This window comes from Dermacentor andersoni, chromosome 3 (genome assembly GCF_023375885.2).
Source record: "Dermacentor andersoni chromosome 3, qqDerAnde1_hic_scaffold, whole genome shotgun sequence".
Taxonomy (NCBI): domain Eukaryota; kingdom Metazoa; phylum Arthropoda; class Arachnida; order Ixodida; family Ixodidae; genus Dermacentor; species Dermacentor andersoni.
The window spans coordinates 178,065,285-178,090,045 of record NC_092816.1 but is presented as its reverse complement, the minus strand read 5'-3'; the positions used below and the strand labels follow the sequence as shown (position 1 = coordinate 178,090,045).

At 47.3% G+C, this 24,761-nt stretch overlaps 1 protein-coding gene across 1 annotated transcript; it reads left to right on the top strand.

Moving 5' to 3' along the window:
- Positions 1–281: 281 nt before the first annotated feature.
- On the top strand, positions 282–18,595 carry LOC129382959 (uncharacterized). Its single transcript, XM_055067167.2, has 4 exons — positions 282–1,007; positions 3,085–3,121; positions 10,519–10,582; positions 18,327–18,595. The coding sequence occupies exons 1-4, from the start codon at positions 830–832 to the stop codon at positions 18,531–18,533; spliced, it is 486 nt and encodes a 161-aa protein (XP_054923142.1). The 5' UTR covers positions 282–829; the 3' UTR covers positions 18,534–18,595.
- The last annotated feature ends 6,166 nt before the right edge of the window (positions 18,596–24,761 follow it).

The window sequence follows — 24,761 nt, the reverse complement described above, 5'->3', positions numbered from 1 at the left end:
AAACCGAAGATTTGGATGCACTAATGGCATCGATTAACCGTTGAAAATGAGCTATAATAATATTGCGCGCTGGGTTCGCTCCAACAAAAGTCCATTCGACCACAGAAAACACCCCTAAAATAATCAGACAAAAATATATCCCCTGGGTATTTCAAACTCGTACCGGTGCATTTAGTATCAAGCCGCCTCTTTTCTTTTCATTACACCGAAGCCTTCTTCTTTCTGATTAGGAAAACAAACATGCCAACTTCTAGAGAAAATATATTTCGCGTCCCTGCTATTCTACAACACAAACGGGCTCTAGAAAGTCTGTCTGTTTCTAATTGACCTTCCCGTTTGCCGAGCCTAGGTGCATTTGTGCTTAGCTAAATGACAACGCACCTGATTTTGTGTCCTTAAGGCTGCTTGGAATATTCACAATGTTTGAATGTTAGTAGCTTAAGCGCCTGAGTGCATTTGATGTGTCTGGAGCCGAATTATTCAAGGATACTTTTCGCAAAGGAAGTGTCCCCCCTTTTTTTTTTTAAGTTCTCCGCGTAAGACGTCTGAGGTGGTCTGTTTTTTACAAAATTTAACACTGCTAGGACAGATAAGTTGACACGATCATTGGGAAATATTCAGCGTTATAGCCTACGGTGTACCGCGGGAAAGAGGAATAATCTGGAAGAGCCGGAAATGTTAACCTGAGTTGGTGCCAAGGAAACAAAAGGAGGGAAAAAAATAAAAAAAAACAACTTTTAAATTTAGAGGTCTCATTCGGCTACTGGAAATAAGAGATTTGAGCCTGTTCTTCTCTACAGCTAGCTACAGATTGATAACCTATGTTTGAATGGCATTAAAACGACAGCAAGATCGAGGGACTTTCGTCAGCGCCGACATGATTCACTTAACCATTTCTGCTAGATTGATGTATCATACTTGTTTGCGTTCATGTAAGGTGCCCAGTGTGGCTTTGTCCGGCATCAGCAAAGCAGGAATTGATGCGCTCACACGGCTTTCAGCAGTGGGTAAGTGTCGTTCTTTTTTTTATTTCCGTACCATACTTTGCTGTATGGTATGGAAAGATGTCTGTAGACTATAACCGCAACGTCAATGGAAGAGAAGACACTAAGTAACATATTATAACATGAGTGTTCTGTAGCTCATAACTACCTGTTGCTCGGCTAGCTGGTGCCTAGCTCTTACGGTCCGTTACAACTAGAAACACACTGAATTAAGGCAAGCTCAGAAAAACATCTGCGGGGCGTACTGCACCCTGAGAACCACAGCGGCACCTCCTCAATGAAACGAACTGCCTGGCGTCTGTGATAGCCTTTTTGCTTACGTCCCTCGTGTCTTCTTGTCTTTGTTTCTGTTATCAATACAGTCACCTGTTGCATAATCCTAATTCGCAGCTGCTGAACGCAATGGGTCTATAATACCGTAAAAGGTAAAAATTCTCTTTCTGATGGTCGAGAAACGTCTTGCTTCGGTGACGGCTGGCACCCCGTTTTGCTTTCAGGAGTTTTTTTTTCAATCCGGACGCTGGTCACAAGCGTTTACGGCATAACGGACAAGGCGCAGTCATAATCTTTAAACCAGTAACAGCCAGGTTACATCTGTTATCCGCTACCACATCAGTGGCAAAGCATTGACTAGTCATCGCAAAGTGCATGGCGCTCTTTAACCATACGTGGCTCTTACACCATCAAACACTACACATCATCAATATCTAAAAAGTACCATTCTAAATACTGTAACGGCACAGAACGCTTCTTGTACTATATGTGATGGAAATTCAGCGATGCTTGAAAAATTCCATAAGAAAATTGTACGTGCTGTCTGTGCGTTGATTAAACTTCGAAATGAGGGTTGAAGTGAATTGCCTTTTCACAAGAGACAAAACTGTTCATAGAAGAATATTTTTAAGGCTACAGCAGACCGCTTCGAGAAAATAGAACAAATAATCAAATCCAGGAGCACTGGTTACGTTGAGACAATGCTTTTGGGATACCACAGATAATCCGGCAACACTTTCCAATTTATTGTACTTTAGGACAAATGAGCGACGCATAAAAAATCTTACTGGGATAAAGTGGACGTTGAGAAGAAAATTACAAGCCTGATGCAAATACTAATGTTGATCACGAAGCAGCTGGGCTGAGTCTTTTGTGTATGTTCGTTTCCATTAAAAATAAGCAATAACTGATGCAATTTGCGATCATTCGATCCACAAGGTTTATTGAGAGTATTAGGAGCCGACCGAGTAGTAGTGTGCTCCCAAAGTATAGTTAATCTTTTGTTACGTCAAATATGTTTAACGACTAAAAGCATAACGAAAATCGTTATTGAGGCTGTGAATCTTTATTCCTAACAAGGGTCCTGCCCTTGAAACTGTGTCAATATTGGCTATCTTCTATTTTGCTGAAAATAAGGCTTCGTGTTGGGAATAGTCTTTGTCCTGAAATCTATTGCGCGAGAAAATACCAAACAACATAAGCAAAACGAGAACAAAGTAAAAGTGGGAGCCAAGGTTTCGAGAAGTGGAGTTGTCTTTTCCAAAGCATTGAGAAAGACAAGTCCACTTGTCAAAACGCTGGCTCCGGCTTTTACCACGTTCTTGTTTTGCTCATCGTCTTGAATGCGCATTTCCCGCCTTCCTCTTGCTTTTCCCTAGGAACATAAAGATATCTAAACTTTGTTCTGACGCACAAGATAGTTGTGACCTACAGCACTGCCTGTGACACGCTTTCCGCCTAGAGCTAAAACGCTGCTTTCCTCAAACATATTTAAAGCTTATATGTGTTATATCATTTTGAGCCAGGCGGGCTTTGTACAGCCGTACTCAACGTACATTTTGGACAATTGCTTCAAGACGTTTTGCTTAGACAGAACGTAAGCCTATGGAGGAGTGATATATATGGATGCGAATCCTTTATTGTGCATTCCATGCCGAATCCTGTATTTTGGTCATTTGAGGGACTCGTTCGCCGCAAAGTGTGTTCGCGTTTTACACGTTATATTTCAGCAACAATGAAAACAGTTAACACAACTGATTCAAAACGCAATAGAGTGTGGAAATATATGCTTTTCTTATTCTTCCAGAATATGCCCCGTATGGAATTCGTGTAAACTCTATCAAGTTAGTGCCTATCAATACTTTCTTTTTTTATTCCTGTCAGAACAGCGGCGCATGCAATGCTGGAGCCCATCGCTAAAGCCTCCGTCCACGTTTATATTTTGCTTTACTTCTCCGTGTGGGCCCCATCAACCGCAACAATATGGCGTGACCTAGGGAACCCGTAGGGCTCCGAAGGGTCTGCGTGTTTTTCAGTTTCACTTGGACAGTGTCCTGTCTTGTCCGTAGCCATATACACCGTATCTTCCAATTATAGTCGATCTGACGTAGAATTGTCTATTTTGCATCGGGAAGATCTAAATTGAAATGAAGGCCCTAAGACGCGCTGCTTCATTTATTGCATTATGCAAATTACCGCCAAACGCAGAGATCTACAGCAGGCGCCAGAAAAATCCCGTCTGGTCCAGGGTTTCAAGAATGTGACTTTTGTGGGCGCGATAACTCCTATCTTCGGTGGCGTTTTCATGGCTAACTCTGCACCCAGTCGTCATTAGCTTAAGCAGGCACGACAGCCTATGGTAAAGGCGGGGTTACATATGTGTAAATGATTGATTGACTAGAGGGGGTTTTAACCACTTTTTCTTCGTTGGACCACAAAGAACACTTAGTCTTCTCTAGAGTGAGACTACCACGCCTTTAAAAGAAAGCGGAAACACCACCCCAAATATTTCATAAATGCATGACATGCGGCCACCCCTTTATTATGGAAATTTGAAAGCCGCCTCCGATGTTTCGCTTTTATGTGATTTTGTTTTTCGTTGCTTCGCTCACTCTGTCCTAAATGTATGATTTTAATGCCGTTCGGAGCCTTGTTTCAAGATTGTCTGTAGTTTATTGTGCAGTTCAGAATATAACTTGCGAACACAGAATTACTCGTTCTATATTCCCGATTGGATGCAGATACTCGTGCGTAAACTCACGCAAAAAATGCCATGCTTTCTTTTCCTTCCTTGTCTCGGTGTTGTGTCGCGCTGCCACCCTCCAGATGAATCATTACCAACTAGCCCGGTTGTCAGTTCTACTTAAAGTTCTATAAATGTATGTCCAATCTGCCCAGATTTGAAGGGAACGTGCTCATAGGTGGCAATGCGCACCGCAAATTTTTAATAAAGCCATAATAAAGATGGGTGCATTTGGCACAATACAATTTTTGACACCAAATCGCGACCTCGGTTTAGTGTCCACAGTCACATTAAAGAAATATCCTACGACCCTGCCGCAAATGTATTGCAACGACGTGGGATCGACAAGGATGCGGCGCAGCACCACCAAGAAATATATTTTATCAGTCCTCAAAGAAAACCAACAACGTATTCTTCATCTCCCCACCTAACCTAAAAACCCGTGTTGCTTCAACCTCGTCCCTACTGGCACATACCCGCGGCAATATAGTTGTGCCAAATCTGGTTGTGCCATTTGCTCCCCCTTTAGAAAAGGTCATCACCCCAATGATAGAGGCTTCAAAAACAGTGATAAAAAACTGCGCAGTCTTGTCGGTCTTCATAGTACGGCTTCATACGAAGCACGTGAACTACCTCGAGTAAATGCCGTAGGTGCTTCGAACAGTGAGAACCGTCTGGAACGACTTCATAGTTGACGTCACTGATGCGTCGGAAAACTATATAGGGCCCTAAGTATTTGCGCAGGAACATTTCAGAGAGCCCAAAGTGACGAATAGCTGTCCAGACCCACACTTTGTCGCCGATGTTGTATGTTACGGGCCTGTGCCGAAGATTGTAGCGTCTGGCGTCACAGACCTGTTGTTCGTGGATTCGCAGACCCGCAAGCTACCTAGCTGCCTCTGCTCGTTTTGTGATCTCTTAGCACCCGCTTGGTTGTCATCAAATTCATAAGGGACCATTCGGTCTAATGTTCTCACAACCTCACGGTCGTATACGAGACTGAAGGGTGTCTTGCGAGTGGTCTCTGGACGAGCCGTGTTGTACGCGAAGGTGACATAAGGAAAAACTTCGTTAGAGTTCTTAAGCTCGACATCTACGTACATGCTTACCATATCAGCCAGTGTGCTATTCAGTCGTTCCGTCAGACCGTTTGTTTGAGGGTGATACGCCATTGTCTTCCCGTGGACGGTACCACTTAGACGTGAAACGATATCCAAAAACTAGGGCCATGAACGCAGTACCTCTGTCCGTGATGACTACTGTGGGAGTGCCATGCCTTAAAATGATAGATTCGAGAAAAAGTCGTGCCGCTTCAGCTGCCGTTTACCGCTGCAGAGCACCTGTCTCGGTATATCTAGCGCAATATTCCGTGGCGGCAATTATCCGCCTATTGCCGGTAGTACACATTGGGAAGGGGCCCAGAAAATCCTCGTCTCTTTGTGCAAATGTTGTGGCCGGTACTTCAACAGGGTACAGTAGGCCGGCTGGCTTGACGGGTGGCGGTTTGCGACATTGGCAATCCAGACATGTATGAATGTAACGTTTATTGACCGCAGTGAGTCTCGGCCAGTAATAATTCTGCTAAATCCGTGTCAATATGCGAGTGTAGCCCAAGTGCCCAACAGTCGGCTCGTTGTGGTAGGCGTGAAAGATTTCACGTCGAAGCGATGAAGAAACAACGTGTAAGTAGTTGCTGTCGCTAGGTGAGAAGTTCGTGCAGATGACGTTGCGGTGCACGCAGTATGATGCCAGCCCTCTTGCAAATAGCCTCGGCACGCTGTTGGTTCATCCTTCCAGGTAATCAATAAGCGGCAGCAAATCGATGTCATCCCATTGCTGGCGTGAATGATCGGCAGTGTCCACGAGCACCAGAAAGACCGTGTCGTCATCGTCTTGTGCTGCCGGTTCATGAGGAGACCGAGAAAGGCAGTCGGCATCTGCGTGCTGTTTTCCTGACCAGATGCGACAATAAAGGCGAACTCTTGGAGTGGAAGTCTTCAGCGTGCGAGCTGGCCGGAAGGATCGTTCGAATTAATGAGCCAGCAGAGAGAATGCTGATCGCTAAAGATGGTGAAAGACCGATCATACAAATACGGAGGAAATTTCAGAACGGCCCGTACCATTGCGAGGCATTCTTTTTGAGTGGTGGAGTAGCTAGCCTTGGCTCGTACTAACTGCCATTGTATGAGCACCGCCCCTAGACCGACATTACTAGCGTCTGTATGCAATATCTTCGGGACGTCTTTATCGAATGTGCTAGCAGGGGAGGCGCTTCCATGCGTCGCCGGAGCTCGTGAAATGCCCGGGGCTAGGCTTCGCCTCAAGAAAAAGGGATATCTTCTCTGGTGAGCTGTGCTAAAGGCCATGCGATACGCGAGAAATTCGCAATTAATTGCCGGTAATATGCACAGAGTCCCAGAAAACATCGCGCGGCCTTTTTTACTGATGGGTTTGGGAAATTAGCTATGGCAGCAATTTTATCCGCATGAGGTCGGACTCCTTGGCTACTGACGACGTAACCAAGGAACTGGAGCTCGTGAAAACAAAAATGTTACGTTTCAGGCTTCAAAGTGAGACCGCCAGAGCGTATTGCTTCAAAAACAGTTTTCAGCCTTCGCAAAACTTCGTCGAACGTTGCGGAAAAGACGTCGTTCGGGTACACCAGGCATGATTCCAGAGAGCACAGTGTCCATTAGACGCTCAGATGTTGCTGGCGCCGAACGCAAGCCGAAGGGAAGTACCTGAAGTTCATGCAGTCCGTGAGGTGTCACAAAGGCGGTTTTCTCACGGCCTCTGTCATCCGCCTTCGATCTGCCAATAACCACTTTTCAAGCCGCTTGGCGAAAAGTAGGAGGCGTTTCGCAACCTATCCAAGGAGTCATCAATACGTGGCAGCGGATGAACGTCCTTCTTTTCGACCTAATTGAGCTTCAAATAGTCGACGCAGAAGCGCAGGTTACCGGCCTTCTTTTTCACTAAAACTACAGGTGATGCCTACGGACTGTTAGGGTGTCGAATAACGGCATCTTCCGCAGTCGTCTTCAGTTGTTCTTGTATTGCTTCGCGTTCCTTTAGGGCCACACGATAAGGGTTTTGTCGAAAGGGTCTGGCGTCGACATAAGTAAAGATGCAGTGCTTGGTAAGTGTCGTTTGACCAACTGTTGACGCAGACAAGGAACAACCTGGTACTGATAGGTGAGTTCGAGAAGCCGGTTTCACTCAAGCGCCGTTAATGTCGGATAAACATCTACAATAGTCGTAGCTGTCATGGATTACATTGATAAGCTCTCTGGCAATGGAGACACCGCAATGCAGTGCAAGCGCATTGATGTGTTCAGCGACTCCAGTCTCGCTCTGCAGGCTGTCACAGTGCACGGCTACGAGAGAGCAACTCCGAGGCAAAAGTCTGCCGTCATCCGCGGCAATACGTAAGCGAGGTTGTTGCTCCTTATGGGTGACACTAAGTTCGTGGCAAACGTGACGCTTCTGTCACGGATGTTAATCGCGGTGCCGCACTCGCGTAGGAAATCCACGTCCAGTATAAGTTCCTTACAACACTCAATAAGGATGACGAGGGTGGGGACTAAGGTTGAACTCGGGATTAAGAGTCGGGCCGTGCATTTCCCAACAGGTGTCATCAATTCACATCCGGTGGTTCTTATGCTGGGCCCGTGCCATGGCGTCTTCACTTTGCTTAGTTCGTCACTGAGCTGTTAGCCTAATGTTGAAAAATGGGAGCCAGTGTCAACAAGAGCGGCTACTTGGTGACCATCAATGCGAACGGATCGCGAGGATTGGTAACCGTAACGTACGTTGTTGTCGTGGTCGCAGGAGTAGAAGGAGACGAGGTGTCGTCACCGGGAGCCATGGCGGAAAGCAGGGCGGTGCGGCCGCTGCGGAGCTCCATGGCGAGGACGGGGAACGGCATCCTCCACCAAAATGTTACGCAGACGAAGGATTAAGACAGGCGACTGTTTACAAAGTATATTTACAAGGTATAATGCAGCACTGGCCAGTTCAGCCGACAGCTCGAGAGCCACAGAGCGTTCGTCGTCTTCGTCGGAGCGCCCAAGTGCGTCGACCACAAGAAACACGCAATATGCATGCATCAATATGGTAGGCGATACCTTTCAGCCTTCCCAAACCATTCAAACCATCTTCATAACGTTTCCCGGCTTCATAGAGCGCTGGTTGCTCCACTGAGAAAATTCTGCGGAGTTAACCCAGCTTCTCAACGAATGATCCACTCAAAGTCAATGGGACGTCGTCTTCGACAACAAAAAAATCTGTTTCAAAGGAAGCATCAGTTTTGTTAAGATGAAGATGGATGCGGCCGGTTGCTCCTGAGGACCGAAAAAGGTATTCAAGACAACGTCACAGCTCTCGTCTTCTTTCTTCGTTACCTCTCGCAGTTTGCTTCGTGCTATCACCGTGCAATTTGCGCCTGTGTTTAGCTTACAAAGAACGGGCGTCCTTTTATCTTTATAGTTGCTGACAAGCGCTCCTCTTTCTTGCCGTTCTGTGATGGAGCTTCTATACAGAAGTTTTTAATCCCGGGACTCTACCGCTGAGACACTTTCCTAGGTATACTTTGTGGCGCAAAATACATTTCTGGAAAAGGGACAGAAGAAAGGGAGACAGTGAAGCGCCATTGGCGCTTCACTGTCTCCCTTTCTTCTGTCCCTTTTCCAGAAATGTATTTTGCGCCACAAAGTATACCTAGGAAATCTAAGCACCAACTTGCCCAAGAAGAAGTCCTTTTGGAACAGCTGAGACACTTTGTTTGGATTTGTGCAGCATTTCGCTCTTCATTTGTCAGGCTGCAGCGAGATGGTTTCTTCTTGCTGCACTTTTTACATGCGCGTCTTTTAGCTGGGCAGTTATTAGCCTAATGATTTCTGGCCCACTTTCCACAGCGCCGAAATTCCTCGACTGCGTAGATTTCAGCTTGGCTTTTATAGCCTGCTTCGATTTCCGCGCACTGTTCTTTCCCTTGCTCTCGAGAGCGGTAAATTTTAACTGTTTTGGCGAAAGAAGCGTTTTCCGAAACATGCCTTTGTTGGAGCTTTTTGTCCTTTATGCCAAGGATAATTCTCTTCCCCTCAGCGTATGCTCTTCCGATTCAACAAACTCACAGCTCTTCGCCAGTATTCTCCGGGATTATGTAGCCACCGTGCAAGGGGGCGTACAACGCTATGCTTGCGCGTGTGCATGACTGTGCACACCATTATCACTACGTCACAGTCACACCCTAGTCATCGCATTGTCCTCATGTTGTCGTCACGCTGTCGTCATTAAGCGCCCTCTGTTGTTTATTCCATGTCATTCGTTCTTTGTCATTCCATCGTGATCACTGTGTCAGCGTCATACAATCATAATCATGAAGCCACGCCCGTGAGATACCTTGGCAAGCAAGCGCCATAGCAAATCGGCACGATACCGGAGTAGGTCGCATAGAGTCGAAGCACCATCGTCATACCATCTTCGCAGTTCTGTCGTCTTACCAACATCATCACTTCACAAGCGTCGACCCATCGCCGTCATGACATTAACATCATGCCACCTTTGTCGTTCCGTCGACGTCAGTAGTTCTTCGTTATTGAATCGTAATTAGGCCGGCATTGTCATGTCATTGTTGTCATTGCGTTGTTTCTTTTTTCTTGTTGCAACATTCGTAATGCCTACGTGTGCCTATAGTGGCCGCAGTTATCAAGTTGTTTGATCAGCTTTTTTTCTGGTCTCCCGCAACATTCTCGGATATAAACTCAATTCAATTCATCGTTCCGTCGATGTCATGCACTTGTCATACTAACGCCGTCATGCCGTCGTGGATTGCAGCTTCGTCATACTAACGCCGTCATGCCGTCGTGGATTGCAGCTTCGTCATACGGTTGTTGTCATACCGTCATCGTCACGCTCATACACTTTTGGTGATACAGTCATGGGCATGCCACCGTCATCCCGCACTCGTCGTCCTCGCATTCCTCAGAAGCTGATGTGGTCAGCCTGTATTCATTACAGTATTGTCATTATTTCAAAATTGCCATCTCACTGTTGTCATGGCGCCATCGCCATGAGACCTTCGTCGTTCAATCGAGTCGTTGTTATGCCATCACGCTGATGGCACGCCTTGGTATTTGAGTGGTACAGGAAAATGGGCTGATAACGGGTACAGTGTGTGTCGCATGTAGCCGAAAGAGGTAGTCACGATGGCTACAAAAGATGTTAAATAAAAGTAATTTTTGATATGCGGTGTGTCACTACTAATAGCATTGCCATCCACAAACATTTAGAGATGAGTTCTGCTATAATGTTTTTTGACATTTATCACTCGCAGACACATGGTAAAGTGTGGAAAAGAAGGCCTATAGCCTCAAGGTTGAGTACGAACTTGGCATCTACCGCAATGCAAGCGCTACACTTTCTGTGCCTTGAGAAACTGCTTTTATACATAACACGTGCGTTTCTGGTTCAATTTGTTTTTCATTTTTTCTTCAGCCCGGGACCAATTGAAACGAAAATGGTGTTCAGGGAAGAAATGAGCTCCGAGACACAAAAAACGGTAAGCCCTGCTGATGCGCATCATATAAAGAATGACTGTATCAAGGGCATCGAGTTTGAACTCATCCGAAAAGCGAAAAAAAAACTATTTTTGCTCGCACCGCAACTGAATAAAAACAATACTTTTTTTCACTCACAAGAACAAATATCGATATGTGGTTCACGTTCTATATCTTCTCTGCATGTTTTCATCCATGCATCGCCTGTACTTGTGACTCAACTGTGCTGCCTCTTTTGATAAATATACACCGTCATCCCGTGAGTTTAAAAGTGATCATACCGTTAGTACGCTTTTCAGCGTATTGCGTGAAGGCGAGTAGGTGTAGTGATAACGTGGGTGTGTTTTGCATCACACCCTGCGCACGGACTCGTCAGACTATAGTTTGTCCAAAGCAACTGCCATGTGGAGTACCTGCGACGTAGAGCGCATATACTTTTTGCTTGTACGAAGCTTGACGTTGGACTGTAGGTGTTGATCAGTACGTTAGCGCCAATTACCAACAGGCTGTCCAGTAAAGAACGGTTGCCAGGCCATCGACCGGACATAATAATGAAGCAAGCCATCAGAAATCGGAGAATATTTAGTTGACATAGTCCTATATACAAAGGTGTGAGTGGGTCATTCGAACAAGGCCGTGTAATTCAAACGAATCCCACTGCCCCTCCTCCTCATTACTCTTCAGTCCACTATTTCTCTCTTCTTGCCTTTCCCCCTGTGTAGAGCAGCAGGCTGCATGGCCTCTCTGCATTTCCTCAATAGACTCTTCTGTTTCTCTTCACTAAAGCTTCGCTTCGCAGAGATTTTGGCATTGGTGCTTGATCTGTATAATTCTTTTGTAACTACATACGGCGTGAAGAACAAACAGGAAGCGCAACCTTAGAGTGCAGCCTAGCTGCAGTTTCGAGTTTTCGTGCAGAATAAAGTTGGCCTGTATTGCTGCAATTGTTCCTCGGTTATGCAAGTACCCTTCTACTGGTTATAACCGGTCTGAACCATTATTTTTTTCTCCGGAGGTCAACCGCAACTGAACCGCTTTTGGTGAGCCAGAACAAAACTGGAACAATGAGTGTTTGTGTGACGCTGGCTCTGTTATTTACTAGAATGTTCTAACTACTACCCAGAACCAAAATACGTGCTTGAAAAGGCTTTTCCAAAGCGTTTTTCCTTAGCAGTGCCGAAGTTCTCGTGTTTTAAGCTTCTTGTTGGTGATATCAGAGGTTTGTAGTAGGTTGAGCTGAACAGGTTCGCAAAAATGCACAATCTTCGTGGTGTTTCCGACATAGCTCATAGCGCGCTTTCTGTAAGAGGAGGAGGATGAGGAGGAAAAGAAGAAAGGAAAGATAGGGGGGTCACCGAGCGCACGTCCAGTTTGCTACCCTATACAAGGGCAAGGGTTTAAGGGAAGAAAAGAAAGCAGAGGGAGAGGAGAACGTACTATTAGTATGAATACGTGCGGTTGTTCATAACATCACACCTATAATAGCTCACTGAGGCCAGTCCGTTTTGTGAAACGTACCAGCGCCTGCGTCGCTTTGTAAGCCTGCGACGCCTTTGTGCATTTTTTACGTGTTTACCATTTTTGTGAGAGACATTTCATCAAGGATGAGCAAGAAGACGCTCCCATGACCGCCTGAACAAGGGAAGTAATCTGCTTCATCGATAATCTTGGACGACGTGCCTTTCGAAGCTCGGACCAGCTTGATTGCTGGGAGTGCTCATTGCCAGAAGTCATGGTCTCTGACAGCGAGTACACCGTAGCCATGAGCCGCCATATGAAGAAGATGCGCCGCATGTCGACTGAGACGACTTCATCGAATCAGAGTGAGCAGGAATCCTTCATGGTTTCTTACGTGCCACTCTCGACGTCACACAGCATGAACTCCCTCAGCAGGCAGTTTCTAACTGTATATTTTGAAAGTGTGGCCCCTGGGCAAAGCAACGAGATCAGGATCAACGCTCGCAAGGTTATTCTGACAATAAATGTGAAAAATTCCGCAATATTGGAGAAGTTAAAGACCACTCCGCAGTTAGGCGAAATGTCCGTCCACTCCTTTAGTACTTACGGGAAGGAGATAACGACTGGCGCGATTTGAGACGCGGAGCTTGAAATCAAATATGCGGACCTCAAGACTCTTTTGAGGCCATCGGTGCGCATTCTTGAGGTTCACCGCAAGTGCACTGGTTCTCACGAGTGACTTCTAAGGAATTCCCGAAGATGAAACAAGAAGTTCCTATTCTTCGAAAAATGGCAGGACAACAATTTTCACGTAAAGCGGCTGCTCAATTTGTTCGCCAAAGTGAACATGAACAAGAAGCGCCACAAAGCCATTTCAGATGAACTACATAGCAAGGCGCAGGCGTCACGACCCCTTCTATCTGTGCGTACATCGACGACGCTAACGGCGCCTACTGGTAATTCGAGGTCGATGAGAGCACGGGGTGAATATTCACCCACGCCGGCTGATACAGACACAGAATAGTCTTTGCTGCCCTCTACACCCACAGCCATGACAGCGAGCCCTGGTGGTCCTCCTCGCCATGAAGCCAAGAATGATAGAGCCCTTAAAACTGGTGACACTACGGGCAAGCAAGGAGATGAAGGAAAGCCTTCAGGAAAGAAAGCTTGAAGGACAGCCTTCAGGAAATGCTGAAGCACCTGGTCCACTCAATGCGCGCGATTCTCGGTGGTCTCCAGAATACGACCGGTAAAATTGTCCTGGACCCGCCGTGGTTCCTCAGTGGCTATGGTGTTAGGCTGCTGAGCACGAGGTCGCGGGATCGAATCCCGGCCTCGGCGGCCGCATTTCGATGGGGGCGAAATGCGAAAACACCCGTGTACTTAGATTTAGGTGCACGTTAAAGAACCCAGGTGGTCGAAATTTCCGGAGTCCTCCACTACGGCGTGCCTCATAATCAGAAAGTGGTTTTGGCATGTAAAACCCCATAATTAAAAAAAATTGTCCTGCAGGCGCTCTCCGTACTGCAGCCGCTTATCGCAACTCTTTATCTGTTGTAAAGTTTTGGTTGGGCGCCTGTGCTGCTCACGCAGGGGAGGCCCACACACCAGATTCGCCTTAGCGCCTTTATCTCTAGGTTCACTTGAACAAATGACCACAGACAAAGTACGTAACCCGATAGTGACTGCATAGATGACATTTCTGAATATTTATCATCACAATCTTGAACTTTCCTTCACCGTTGTGCATCCCTCTTTCTATGTCATCATCACTCCTCATCACACCTTTATGTCCCCGTTCCCTCTCCCCCTGTGCACAGTAGCAGGCTAGAGCGCGTCAGCTCAGGCTGACCTCTCTGCCTTCTTTCAAATACATTCTCTCTCTCTCTCTCTGTCTGCGACGCTTTCTGTAAATTTATGATATACAAACATGGTAGCCGTTTGTGTTATGTGGTATTGCGCAGGGAGTTTAGTAAACCGTAGATAAGGGTTTCTTGATGCTGTATTGACATTATTTGAACAATTTTTACAAAGATGGAAAAACAGCTACGTGATCTGCTATTCAGAGTATAAGGCACAATATGGACATTTAAATAAAGAGGTTGGGAAGAAGACGAGGCGCCTCCGTCCAGCCACATCACCAACGCTTGGCTCGCGCTTCTGGTCGCTGGTGTCTTCCTAGAAAGTGCTTCACGCTACCTCGCCGTTCCTTGACCTCGCAGTGGCATTGAAGGACACCGCCAGTACACCTCTTATCGATTGATGGAGGTTACTGAAATTCCCCCATAGCCACCACCCTGGACCTTGGAGCACGAACGCTTCCGCGTATCATGGACGACAACACAGACCTCCCGGTGCCTTCGCCCGAGTCCGTCATGGGCACAGGGGTTCCTCGGAAACGTGATACTAAGGGCCAAACAACAAGATCTTCGTTACCTCAGTAAGGAAGCCTTCATTGCGGTGAGGCCGCCTTGTGTCACTCTGAAAGCTTCCTTACTGAGGGGCCCTCAATGAAGGCTTCCTTGGTGCTTCCTCAGCGTAAGGTAGCTCCGAAGCTACCTTCATGCGTCCTTACGCCGCTCCTGGCCCTGAACGAGCGCTTCACCTCAACGCACAGCCACGTGACGTTTCCTTGCGCATGCGCGCTGTCGTCCACCTGCGGAGAAGCGCGGGAATGGTACGTCTTGCCAGGCATGTTCGTTTTAGTCACGCGTGCGGCATGAAAGCGTTGCTAGGCCTTGGTGGGCGTTGCACGACGCCGGCGTGCCAGCGTTGCTGGAGCACATCAAGTTTTGCACTGTGATGTGGTACTTTTTTTACGTTTAGTGAACAAAACTACAAAACACACCCACGCATCTCTATATTAGCTCTTCAACTTTAAAATTGTGTGACGATACATCATTTTTTATTGAATAATGGTGTTCGCGTAAAGCTTTTAAGAGATCATCTCGAACCCAGGCGTGCGACAACCGCTCCTTACGTGAGGACGGTGAAGGGAGCTTTCAGAGTACGCTTGCTTCCTCCATCGGTCCTTCGCTGTAAGGAGGCCTCACGTAAGGTTAGGAAGCGCTCGAAGGAAAGGAACGTTTCATTGTTTGGGCCTAAAGTTTTCAGCGATACAGATGTAACCGACGAGTGGACTTGTTTACGTCGTACACACGCTTTAGCGCACTTAACAAGTGGGACGACGCGCGAAGTTGACTAATGTCATGTTTTATCTTATTGGCATTGCCCAGCTCTGATACCATAACCGTGAAAGCAACACGCCGACATCGCCAACTCTGCGTTTGGTGTTTGGTCGACCTGCTGTCCGCAATGTATGCCGTGAAGAGCACTTGCGGACCCCTGCAAAGCAGACTGGCGAACCTTACAAGAGGTATAAGAAGTCATCGACCTTTGTAAACGTGTGAGTGCTGCCATGCGCGAAGCTGAGAAAATTGAGCACATTCTCAAGGGCATCGACGATGGTGAATTCCACGCATTCCTGGCCAGGAATCCGCGCACCACTCCGGAAGTCGTCTTCTTATGTCAGAGCTACGATTAGTTGAAGAAGCAACGCACCCGAACTCGACAGCCTCAGTCCACCGCCGACTCGCTGTCGAGTCTTGTTACCGTTTTGGAACAGTATCCACAGCTTCAGCAGACTCAGGACGGCGTGGGCGAGAAAGTCTCGGCAACTTCCCTTGACTCAGTAGCCGCCCTGTCATCTACATTCAACGCTTCGCACAGCCATTGCCAAAGAGGTCACTCAAGCTATTCCCGTCGCTCACACAACCAGCCACCAGTGGCCGCACCTCATGCGTCGCGTTTGCAACGCTGCGTCGTCTTCTTACCTCTTCACCTAGTCTTCGCCATTTCGACCGGACAGCTGCAGCTTGAGTACATACAGATGCCAGCGGGGTTCTCCTTGGCTCCGTCCTCGCCAACGCAAGCCCGGCTACTCCGAATAGGTCATGGCCTACGCGAGTCGTACGCTGACATAAGCAGAATCCAATTATAGCGTGACTGAAAAAGAGTGCTTGGCTCTAGTTTGTGCGCTTGGCGAGTTCCACCGATACTTATACGGCGACCCATTTGACCTAGTAACATGTCACCACGTGCTTTGTTGCGCGCCACGTTGACAGATCCATCTGGCCGTGTAGCATCCAGGGCACTCGAAATACAGGGGTACAATATTCGCGTCACTTACCGCTGCGGACGCAAGCACATTGACGCAGGGATTGTCTTGTTCAACTCTACTTCCTGACTCGACCTGAGGAACCACTTGAACCCACTCTGTGTCATCTCCTGCTTTGATTCAATTTGGCACCGAACAACGCCATGACCCCGCGACCACTTTTCCTTTCACCTATCTTTCTGAATCATGGTCCATCCCTGATCTCGATCCCTCCTACAGAAAAGTGTTCTTAGTTATTAGAGGGCTTAGATGGATGGCGTAGATGGTTAGCATAGCTACTGGTCATTCCCGCGGCTTAAGATAACAAATATGTTCCTCCTTTCAAGAAGATACGCAATGTGTCACTCCAAAGTACTTAAGATACACGAACGTATTCGCCATCGCTAATGCTGCAAGGAGATGAACATTTTTGTACGAAAGTGTGTTCAGGGATGCTCTGACTCTGAACTACACAAATTATCACCTTTACGTGCGTCTGACGCCGTGCAGCCACTTGCCTGTCCTGCCAAACCCTTCGATCTTGCCGCGTTGACCTCTACGGCCCGCTTCCTATCACACGAGATGACAGTCGGAGGATCATAGTTGATGGGGACCATTTGACAAGCTACGCCAAAATTGCTACTTTACCAATTGCTACAGCGCAGGATGTAGGATCTTTCGTTCTACGTCACTTTATCCGTCGGCATGGTGAACCTGGAGAACCCCTTATTGATAGAGGTCGTGCCTTCTTCTGCGAAGTCGTTGAAGCTCTGCTTCAGGATTACCACATTATTCATCAGACGAGCCCGGCACACCATGCGCAGACCAACGGGCTCACAGAACAGTTTAACCGCGCTCTCAAGTCATACGCTCACGATGTACGTGGTACCTGATCATGGTAACTAGGTCTGCGTAATCCCTATTGTAACGTTGGCATAGAACACCGCGATACAAGTTAGTACGTGATTTTCACCTTTCTTCCTCCTTACGGACGGGAGCCTTAATTCGCTTAACATTGACAGTCTCCTTCCATACGGTCCTCACGCTTCCGAGTGCCCGCCTGAGCACGAGGCTGCCGAACAAGCCGAAGACTGTCGTCAAGTGGCGCGTGCCTTTACATCACAAGGACAACAGCGCCAGAAGGAAGGCCGCGCCAACTCCATTGCAGATCCCACGTATGCCCCAGGGTCTCTAGTGTTTTATTGTTGTTGGCGAACTCCCGCGCGCTTTCCTCACAACTAGTCCCAAAGTATGAAGGGCCTTACCACGTCTTGGAGCGGGCGTCGCCGGTGAATTTTCTGATCGGGCAACTTTCTTCACCATAATTACGACTTGCGCCGGGGAGGATGTGACCTCGCCAACGTGGTGCATCCCAAGCCCTACCATTACCTTCAGCCTCCAACATCTTAGGCCGCCGGGATGGCTCTTTTTTGCAGGACGATTGTTAAGAAGAAGACGCGCCTGCGTGCAGCAACACCGCCGGCGCTCGACTCGCTCTGCTGGCGCTGCTGGTCGCTGGTGTCTTTCGAGACAGCGCCTCACGATGTCTGACTGTTCCTCGAACTCGTAGCACTCTTGAAGGACACCGCGAAAAAGCCTCGTATCAAGGCAAACGAAGAACTATGCGGTGTGGTAGAGAAATGGGCTTAAAAGTTGAAGAATTCTTCTTAGTTTACATGAGAGAGTGGCTGCACTTGTCCTGGGAAATATACCCTTCTCAATATCACATGTATTCGTTCTTTAGGAATGTAAATCGTCTGAATACGTGCGAACATCTGCAGGTTAGATTGAACAACTTCTACGCTTGTTGGCCTTAGACGATGTTCATTAAGAAAATAACTGGGAAAGTAAACACCAGTTGCCATGTCACAGTGAGAAGACGGGTTATGTATAAACTCCATGCGTATAACGCAAGACCTTACCATCACTGCACCTGGCGACCTGATACAGCTAACAGAGCCCAAATTCACGATGCCACAGCTCTATAGGAGTTCTCCATTGTCAAGAAAACGACATCGTAATAAAAAATGAAAAATCTTTTCGCCAATTCTCCATAACTCTAACAATCTTCTCGCCAACGCCTACAAGAGTGTAAGAGTTATTATTCATTGCAATATTTCTATTTCTTTCAGCTCCGATCTCGGCTGGAAAAATCAAACCTGATGGGTCGCATTGGAACCGTCGAAGAAGCCGCCCGCGTAATTGCTTTTCTGGCCTCGGACCGCGCCTCATTCATCACCGGTCACTCACTGCCGGTTGATGGTGGCAGTCTCCTAGTCGGGCCAATGGCGGCAACGCTGGCGGTAAAGAAGGGTGCAGATCTGCCTACCGCCAATTGAAACTTGCAATTCAAGCGCAGAATCACCTGCCCTGATTCTGTGCGCACTCTAATAAAGTTAAATAGCTCACTATGAGGTGTCGACACAGCGTACATTTTGGACAGCACTCCCTAAAGTTGCTTCTATTAACGGGGTTTGGGCCTTGGAGAAGAATGCGGGCTGCTTGTAGGATATATTAGACACAAAATAATAACAGATAAATCCCTAAGGAAAAGTAATATTCTGCTTGCAACTATGCATTGAACGAAAGAAGCTTGAACAGGTCCCGGGAGACGGTAATAGTGGTTTGCACGAAACCAGTTTGAATTTAGAAAATGCCACACAACAATATTACGGTGGGACTAAGCTCACGATCAATGTCGACGGTAATGCGAAACCCAATCAAGCGATGTAGGGACAGACCATATTCCTGTAGTGAATATTGTTTAACACATCTATTAGTGACTCTCAACCTTTGGTTGACACTGCTATATGGCATGTACTGCGATACTCTTCCACTTCGCTATGGCACCCGCTTGCCTAGGAGCCCATGACCATGGAGGGATGACGACGAATATATGACACCGACACAGCGACGATGGAATGACGAAGTTATGTCGGTGGAACGACTTAGGCGTGTAAGAGCAACGGCATGGGGACAATAAGATTTCGATACATAAACTATGATGCTGTTATAACGGACCCAGACTGTAGGACAGCTTGGACCACTGGGTCGGAATAAAAGGCCATGCGGCGACAGTATGACGCGTAAAACCACGAAGCTGGGATGATGACGATTGAAAGACCATGACGGCATCGGAATGGTGGTGTGACATCGAATGCATGGCCACTGCGTGACGACATGGTGCCACGACACGACAACACGAGTGTCTGATGATGAAGCTAGGATGACGAGGATGCAGCGACCAGGACCGCATCTCGACCATGATTCCTTACCTCAGGGCATAAGCTGTTAGACAACTTGAGCCATACGTTTGGGGTTGAACTCGTGACGACCAAGGCATTACATGGGTGAGGTCAGGGAGCTGCAATAACGACAATCGCACGACTACGATGCATAACAACATGGAGCACATACCTAGTGGAGGCCCAAACAGATAGACAGGGAGTCAGTGTGTAGGCGAAAGCGGACAGACACACAGATACCCAAACAGACAGCGAGCCAGACAGACAGACAGACAGACAGACAGACAGACGTACAGACAGGGAGTCAGTGTGTCGGCGAAAGCGGACAGACACACAGATACCCAAACAGATAGCGAGCCAGACAGACAGACAGACAGGCAGACACGCAGACAGGCAGACAGACAGACAGACAGACAGACAGACAGACAGACAGACAGACAGACAGACAGACAGACAGACAGACAGACAGACAGACAGACAGACAGACAGACAGACAGACAGACAGGCAAACGGATGGATGAACAGACAGACGGACGGACAGGAAAAAACTTTATTCGGGTCCTGTACAAGGGGTTGCCCCCTGCCTAGCTAGTCCCATCCGAAATGCGTGGCATCCGAAATGCGTGGTTGTGATGGCTCGTGCGCAGAGGGTCTCAGATAGAGGTAGCAAAGTCATAGATGGGGCAACAAAAATTTATCAACGGCAGGCGGCAACAATTACACTTATGATGAGCCGGCAAGACGATGAACTATTCTATAGCCGTCCGCGCTGTCTATGGCTCATGTGAGTTGTTACAACTCGTGTCCTTACTGACGATACGATGAGTCTTCTTAAGATGGTCACTCACAGTAGTTGGTGACCAGATCTGAGGCATCGGCGCTTGCAGACTTGCAGTGCAGTTCTACGACGAAATCATACGGGTGACCAGCGCACGAGCAGAGATAGAACTGCTCGTGTGACCGTATGGCAGGCACACGCTGACAGCAACGCGGCACCCTGGCCCCGACACGAGCAGGCGGGTTGTGCTGGACCCTTTCACGTGGCTCGCTCGAACATCGCACTCTCGACTAGGGTACCCTGCTACCGCCGGGCTCGAACGCTCGTTCATCGCAGGAACAACACCGACCCGTTCTGTCTCGTCCGCACCTTAGTTCTATCCTCGAACACTGTTTCGCAGCAGAACACGCCAGTCTCGTCCTGCCTGCTCTAGTAGCACCGATACGGTCCGTGGTGTGCCTCAGGTTGAGCCTGTACACGCCATGGCTAGCCTGGCAGCGGTAGCTCAGCTGTGTTCCGTTCCGAGAGCCGCGCACTTCCATCGACGTTCGTCGCGAGCACGCGCATTCAGTTCTTCGTGGCTTCTGTTGGCTTCTTCTAGGTAGCCATACTACTTTATTACTACACTAACCGCGGTCTTCAATACGTTGTGCAGACTTAGCTAGCAGTTCCTGAACGTGGGATACAAGTTCAAGCACAAAGTAACAACACCTTACAAGGGACGAAACAGCGCACCACAAGCATGCTTCAAGAATGAGACGGTGTGTACAACGACCATACGTTTCAACGGTTCAGTGAAATCCACCGAGTCATATAGTTAGCACCGACGTTGTCCACACCGCGATTATATTCAACTGGCAAGTTCTACTCCATAACGAGTAAACTCCAAGGCAGGAACCTGTTATTAGAGTGTTTCGCTGATTCAACGTATGTCAGTTGGAGATGATCGCACTACAGTGTGAACGGTCGGCCATACAGAAAAACATATTTATGAATTGCTCTAACTAGAACAAGGCCTTCGCTTTCAATTGTAGAGTAGGCTGATTGACGTGATAGTAATTTACGGCTTGTGTAAGATACTGGGTGCAGACGACCTTCATGCCTCTGGAGTAGTATTGCTCCTAAGCTTCGTGAAGAGTAGCCAACTAGCCCAACATTCAACTCATTTAAAATTACATCAATGGTCTTTGTTAAAGCTCCCACGGATTAGCATCAAAAGTAAATTATTCAGTCCACTTATACGTGGTTTCCGTCAATTTTGTCTGCAGCGTTGAGGCAATCCATGTGCAAAGTGAAGCTCTCGTAGAGAAGGAGGAAGAAGGAGGGAACACAAGTGGTCAAAGGCAGTGAGTTCACCAGATTAAGTGCGCGGTTGGCTACATCGCACAGGAGGATAGGACAAGGGAAGAAAAGGTAAGGAAAACAAGAGAGAATTAACCAATGAGGGTCACATCCGTTCGCACATTCTATAGTTTTCCAATGAGTCTTATCTCTTTTAAAAACCGCTCTAGCGCTTCTAAACGAGCTCGGGCCGACGTCGGCTGCGACCAGGGTCATATAATTCTCGCTTCCGTAAGAGGATGGTTGTAAATATTGCGCAGTGTGTGCTGTGGACTTTGCGAATCGAAACGACAACAATCACTGCGAAGCAGCGCTATCTTATCTTCGCATCTGCAAACTTCGTATTCTGGACTTTTGGCCATACCGATGAGGTGGGAGTACGCAGTAGGCGAAGTTTCAACTGCATGCTATCGAAAGAAGTTTGTAGACCCACAATTCCCTTATTATTTGTACTGCGCAACGCCTCATTAATCAAATTGCCCATTAGCGCGTTTCATACTTGCCCACTTCACCCAGTGAAACGTTCCCACAAATTACGGGCATGCGGTTTCGTAAAAGAAAAGAAAGCGTACCAGAAAAAAGCTTAAGTTTCCCTCAAGCGTTTTGCTCCTAGAAAAATACCTTGCTCGTTATTTATTTCGATTCACATGCCGACACGCATTTTAGAATGACTGCTTGAAAGTATACGTTTACGCTCCATAAATATAGCAGGTGTAGTAACCATTGCTCAAGCGGACAATATACTGCGCTGCCTGGCAAGATAGCTAGAAACTTACGAATGAACGCTGGTCAACCTTACAATTGACTTCGCATTACTGGTCTCCGTTTGGAATAGTTATCCACAGTGAGTCTCTAAAAACAGTTGCTTCAATTTCATTCATGTTGGCTAATGCTACTATATACGTCAAATACTATTATAATAGTGCGACACCAATGACAGCAAGAATTACCACAGGTAAATGTTGCAAGTGAAGAGCATAAAATATATAAGTAACAATGAACAGGCAAATGGTCTCAGTGGTCGGTACGCGTTTGGTGTGTTGCGACGCCACAGAATCCGAGCACATGGTGCACGAACCTGCGTTTCTGGTAAAGGGGACGATGGGTGACTAGCCGACGCTGAGAAGTAGGACCCTTATATTCGCTCGGCGTAGGCAGTTTAGCTATTTGGCGATGTCTTCATGTAGACAGCATCTGCGGTGTGACGTCACCAGAGGAAATGGACAAATGCCTTATCATATGCAGCTCTCGCCTATCACTACTCCCTGTTCGATTACACCTGTGCTCTCTCCCCTCCTTGTTTCCCGCGTCCAAATTTTGCTGATGTTGATGCGTCGCCCCCTCTCGCGCCCCAACAGCATACCCTGCGGTATGGACAAAGCCTACAGGCTTTCGCACTTCTTGAAAAAAGATAATTTCCTTCACTTTGATAGTCATCATCATCACCATCATAATCATCAGCAGCCTGGCTAAGCGCACTGCACAGCAAAAGACTCTCCCATACTTCTCCAACTACCCCAGTCATGTGCTAATTGTGGCCATGTCCCTGCAAACTTCTTAATCTCATCCGCCCATCTAACTTTCTGCCGCCCCCTACTACGCTTTCCTTCTCTAGGAAACCAGTCCCTAACAATTAATGACCATCTGTTATCTTCCATGCTCATTGCATAGTCTGCCCAGGCCCATTTCTTTTTCACGATTTTGACTAAGATGTCATTAACTCGCGTTTGTTCCCTCACTCAATCTGCCCTTTTCTTATCCCCCCATAACGTTACACCCATCATTCTTCTTTCCATTGCTCGTTGCGTCGTCCTCAATTTGAGTAGAACCCTTTTCGTAAGCCTCCAGGTTTCTGCCATATAGGTGAGTACTGGTAAGACACTGTTTTACACTTTTTTTCTTCAGGAATAATGCAATCCTGCTGTTCATGATCTGAGAATGCCTGCCAAACGCACCCCAGCCTATTCTCATTCTGATTATTCAGTCTCATGATCCGGATCCACGGTCACTGTCTGCCCTAAGTAGATCTGCCTAGGGTGATCTATCTGACCTTACCACTTCCCATGCGTCGCTGGCTATCGTAAACTGCTGTTCTCTTCCGAGACTGCTAAACATTGCTCTAGTTTTTTGCAGATTAATTTGTAGACCCACCTTTCTCCTTTGCCTGTCCAGGTCAGCGAGCATCCATTGAAATTGGTCCCTTGAGTTACTAAGCAATGCAATATCATCAGCGAATCGCAAGTTACTAAGGTATTCTCCATTGCCACTTATCCCCAGTTCTTCCCAATCCAGGTGTCTGCATACCTCCTGTAAACACGCTGTCAATATCATTGGAGAGAACGTATCTCCCGGCCTGTCCCCCTTCTTAGCTGGTATTTTATTGTTTTATTTATGGAGGACTACGGTGGCTGTGGGGCTGCTATAGGTATCTTTCAGTATATTTACATAGGGCTCGTGTACACCCTGATTCCGTAATGCCTGCACGACTGCTGAGGTTTCGACTGAATCAAAAGGTTGCTCGTAATCAATGAAACCTATGTATAAGGTTTCGTTATATTCCAGACATTTCTCTATCACCTGATTGATAGGGCGAATATCGCCTATTGTTCAGTAACCTTTACGAAATCCTGTCTGGTCCTTTGGTTGACAGAAGTCTAAGACGTTCGTGATTCTATTTGCGATTACCTTAGTAGATACTTTGTAGTCAACCGACAGTAAGCCGATTGCTCCATAATTTTTCAGGTCTTTGGCGGCCCCTTTCTTGCGGATCAAGATTATGTTGGCGTTCTTCCACGATTCCTGTACGCTCGAGGTCATGAGGCATTGCGTATACAGGGTGGCCAGTTATTCTAGAACAATCTGCCCCCCCCCCATCCTACAACAAATCTGCTGTTACCTGATCCTCCCCAGCTGCCTTCCCCCTTTGCAGTCCTCCCAAGGCTTTCTTTACTTCTTCCGGCGCTACTTGTGGGGTGTCGAATTCCTTTCGACTATTCCCTCTTCCATTATCATCGTGCGTGCCACTGGTGCTGTTTAAATCTCTATAGAACTACTCGGCCACTTTAACTATCTTATCCATATTAGTAATGATATTGCCAGCTTTGTCTCTTAACGCATACATATGATTTGTATGACATCGTCTTGAATTTCCATCTCCCGCATTCCCCGTCTTTTGTCTATTCCTAGTTTCTTCGCTGCTTTTA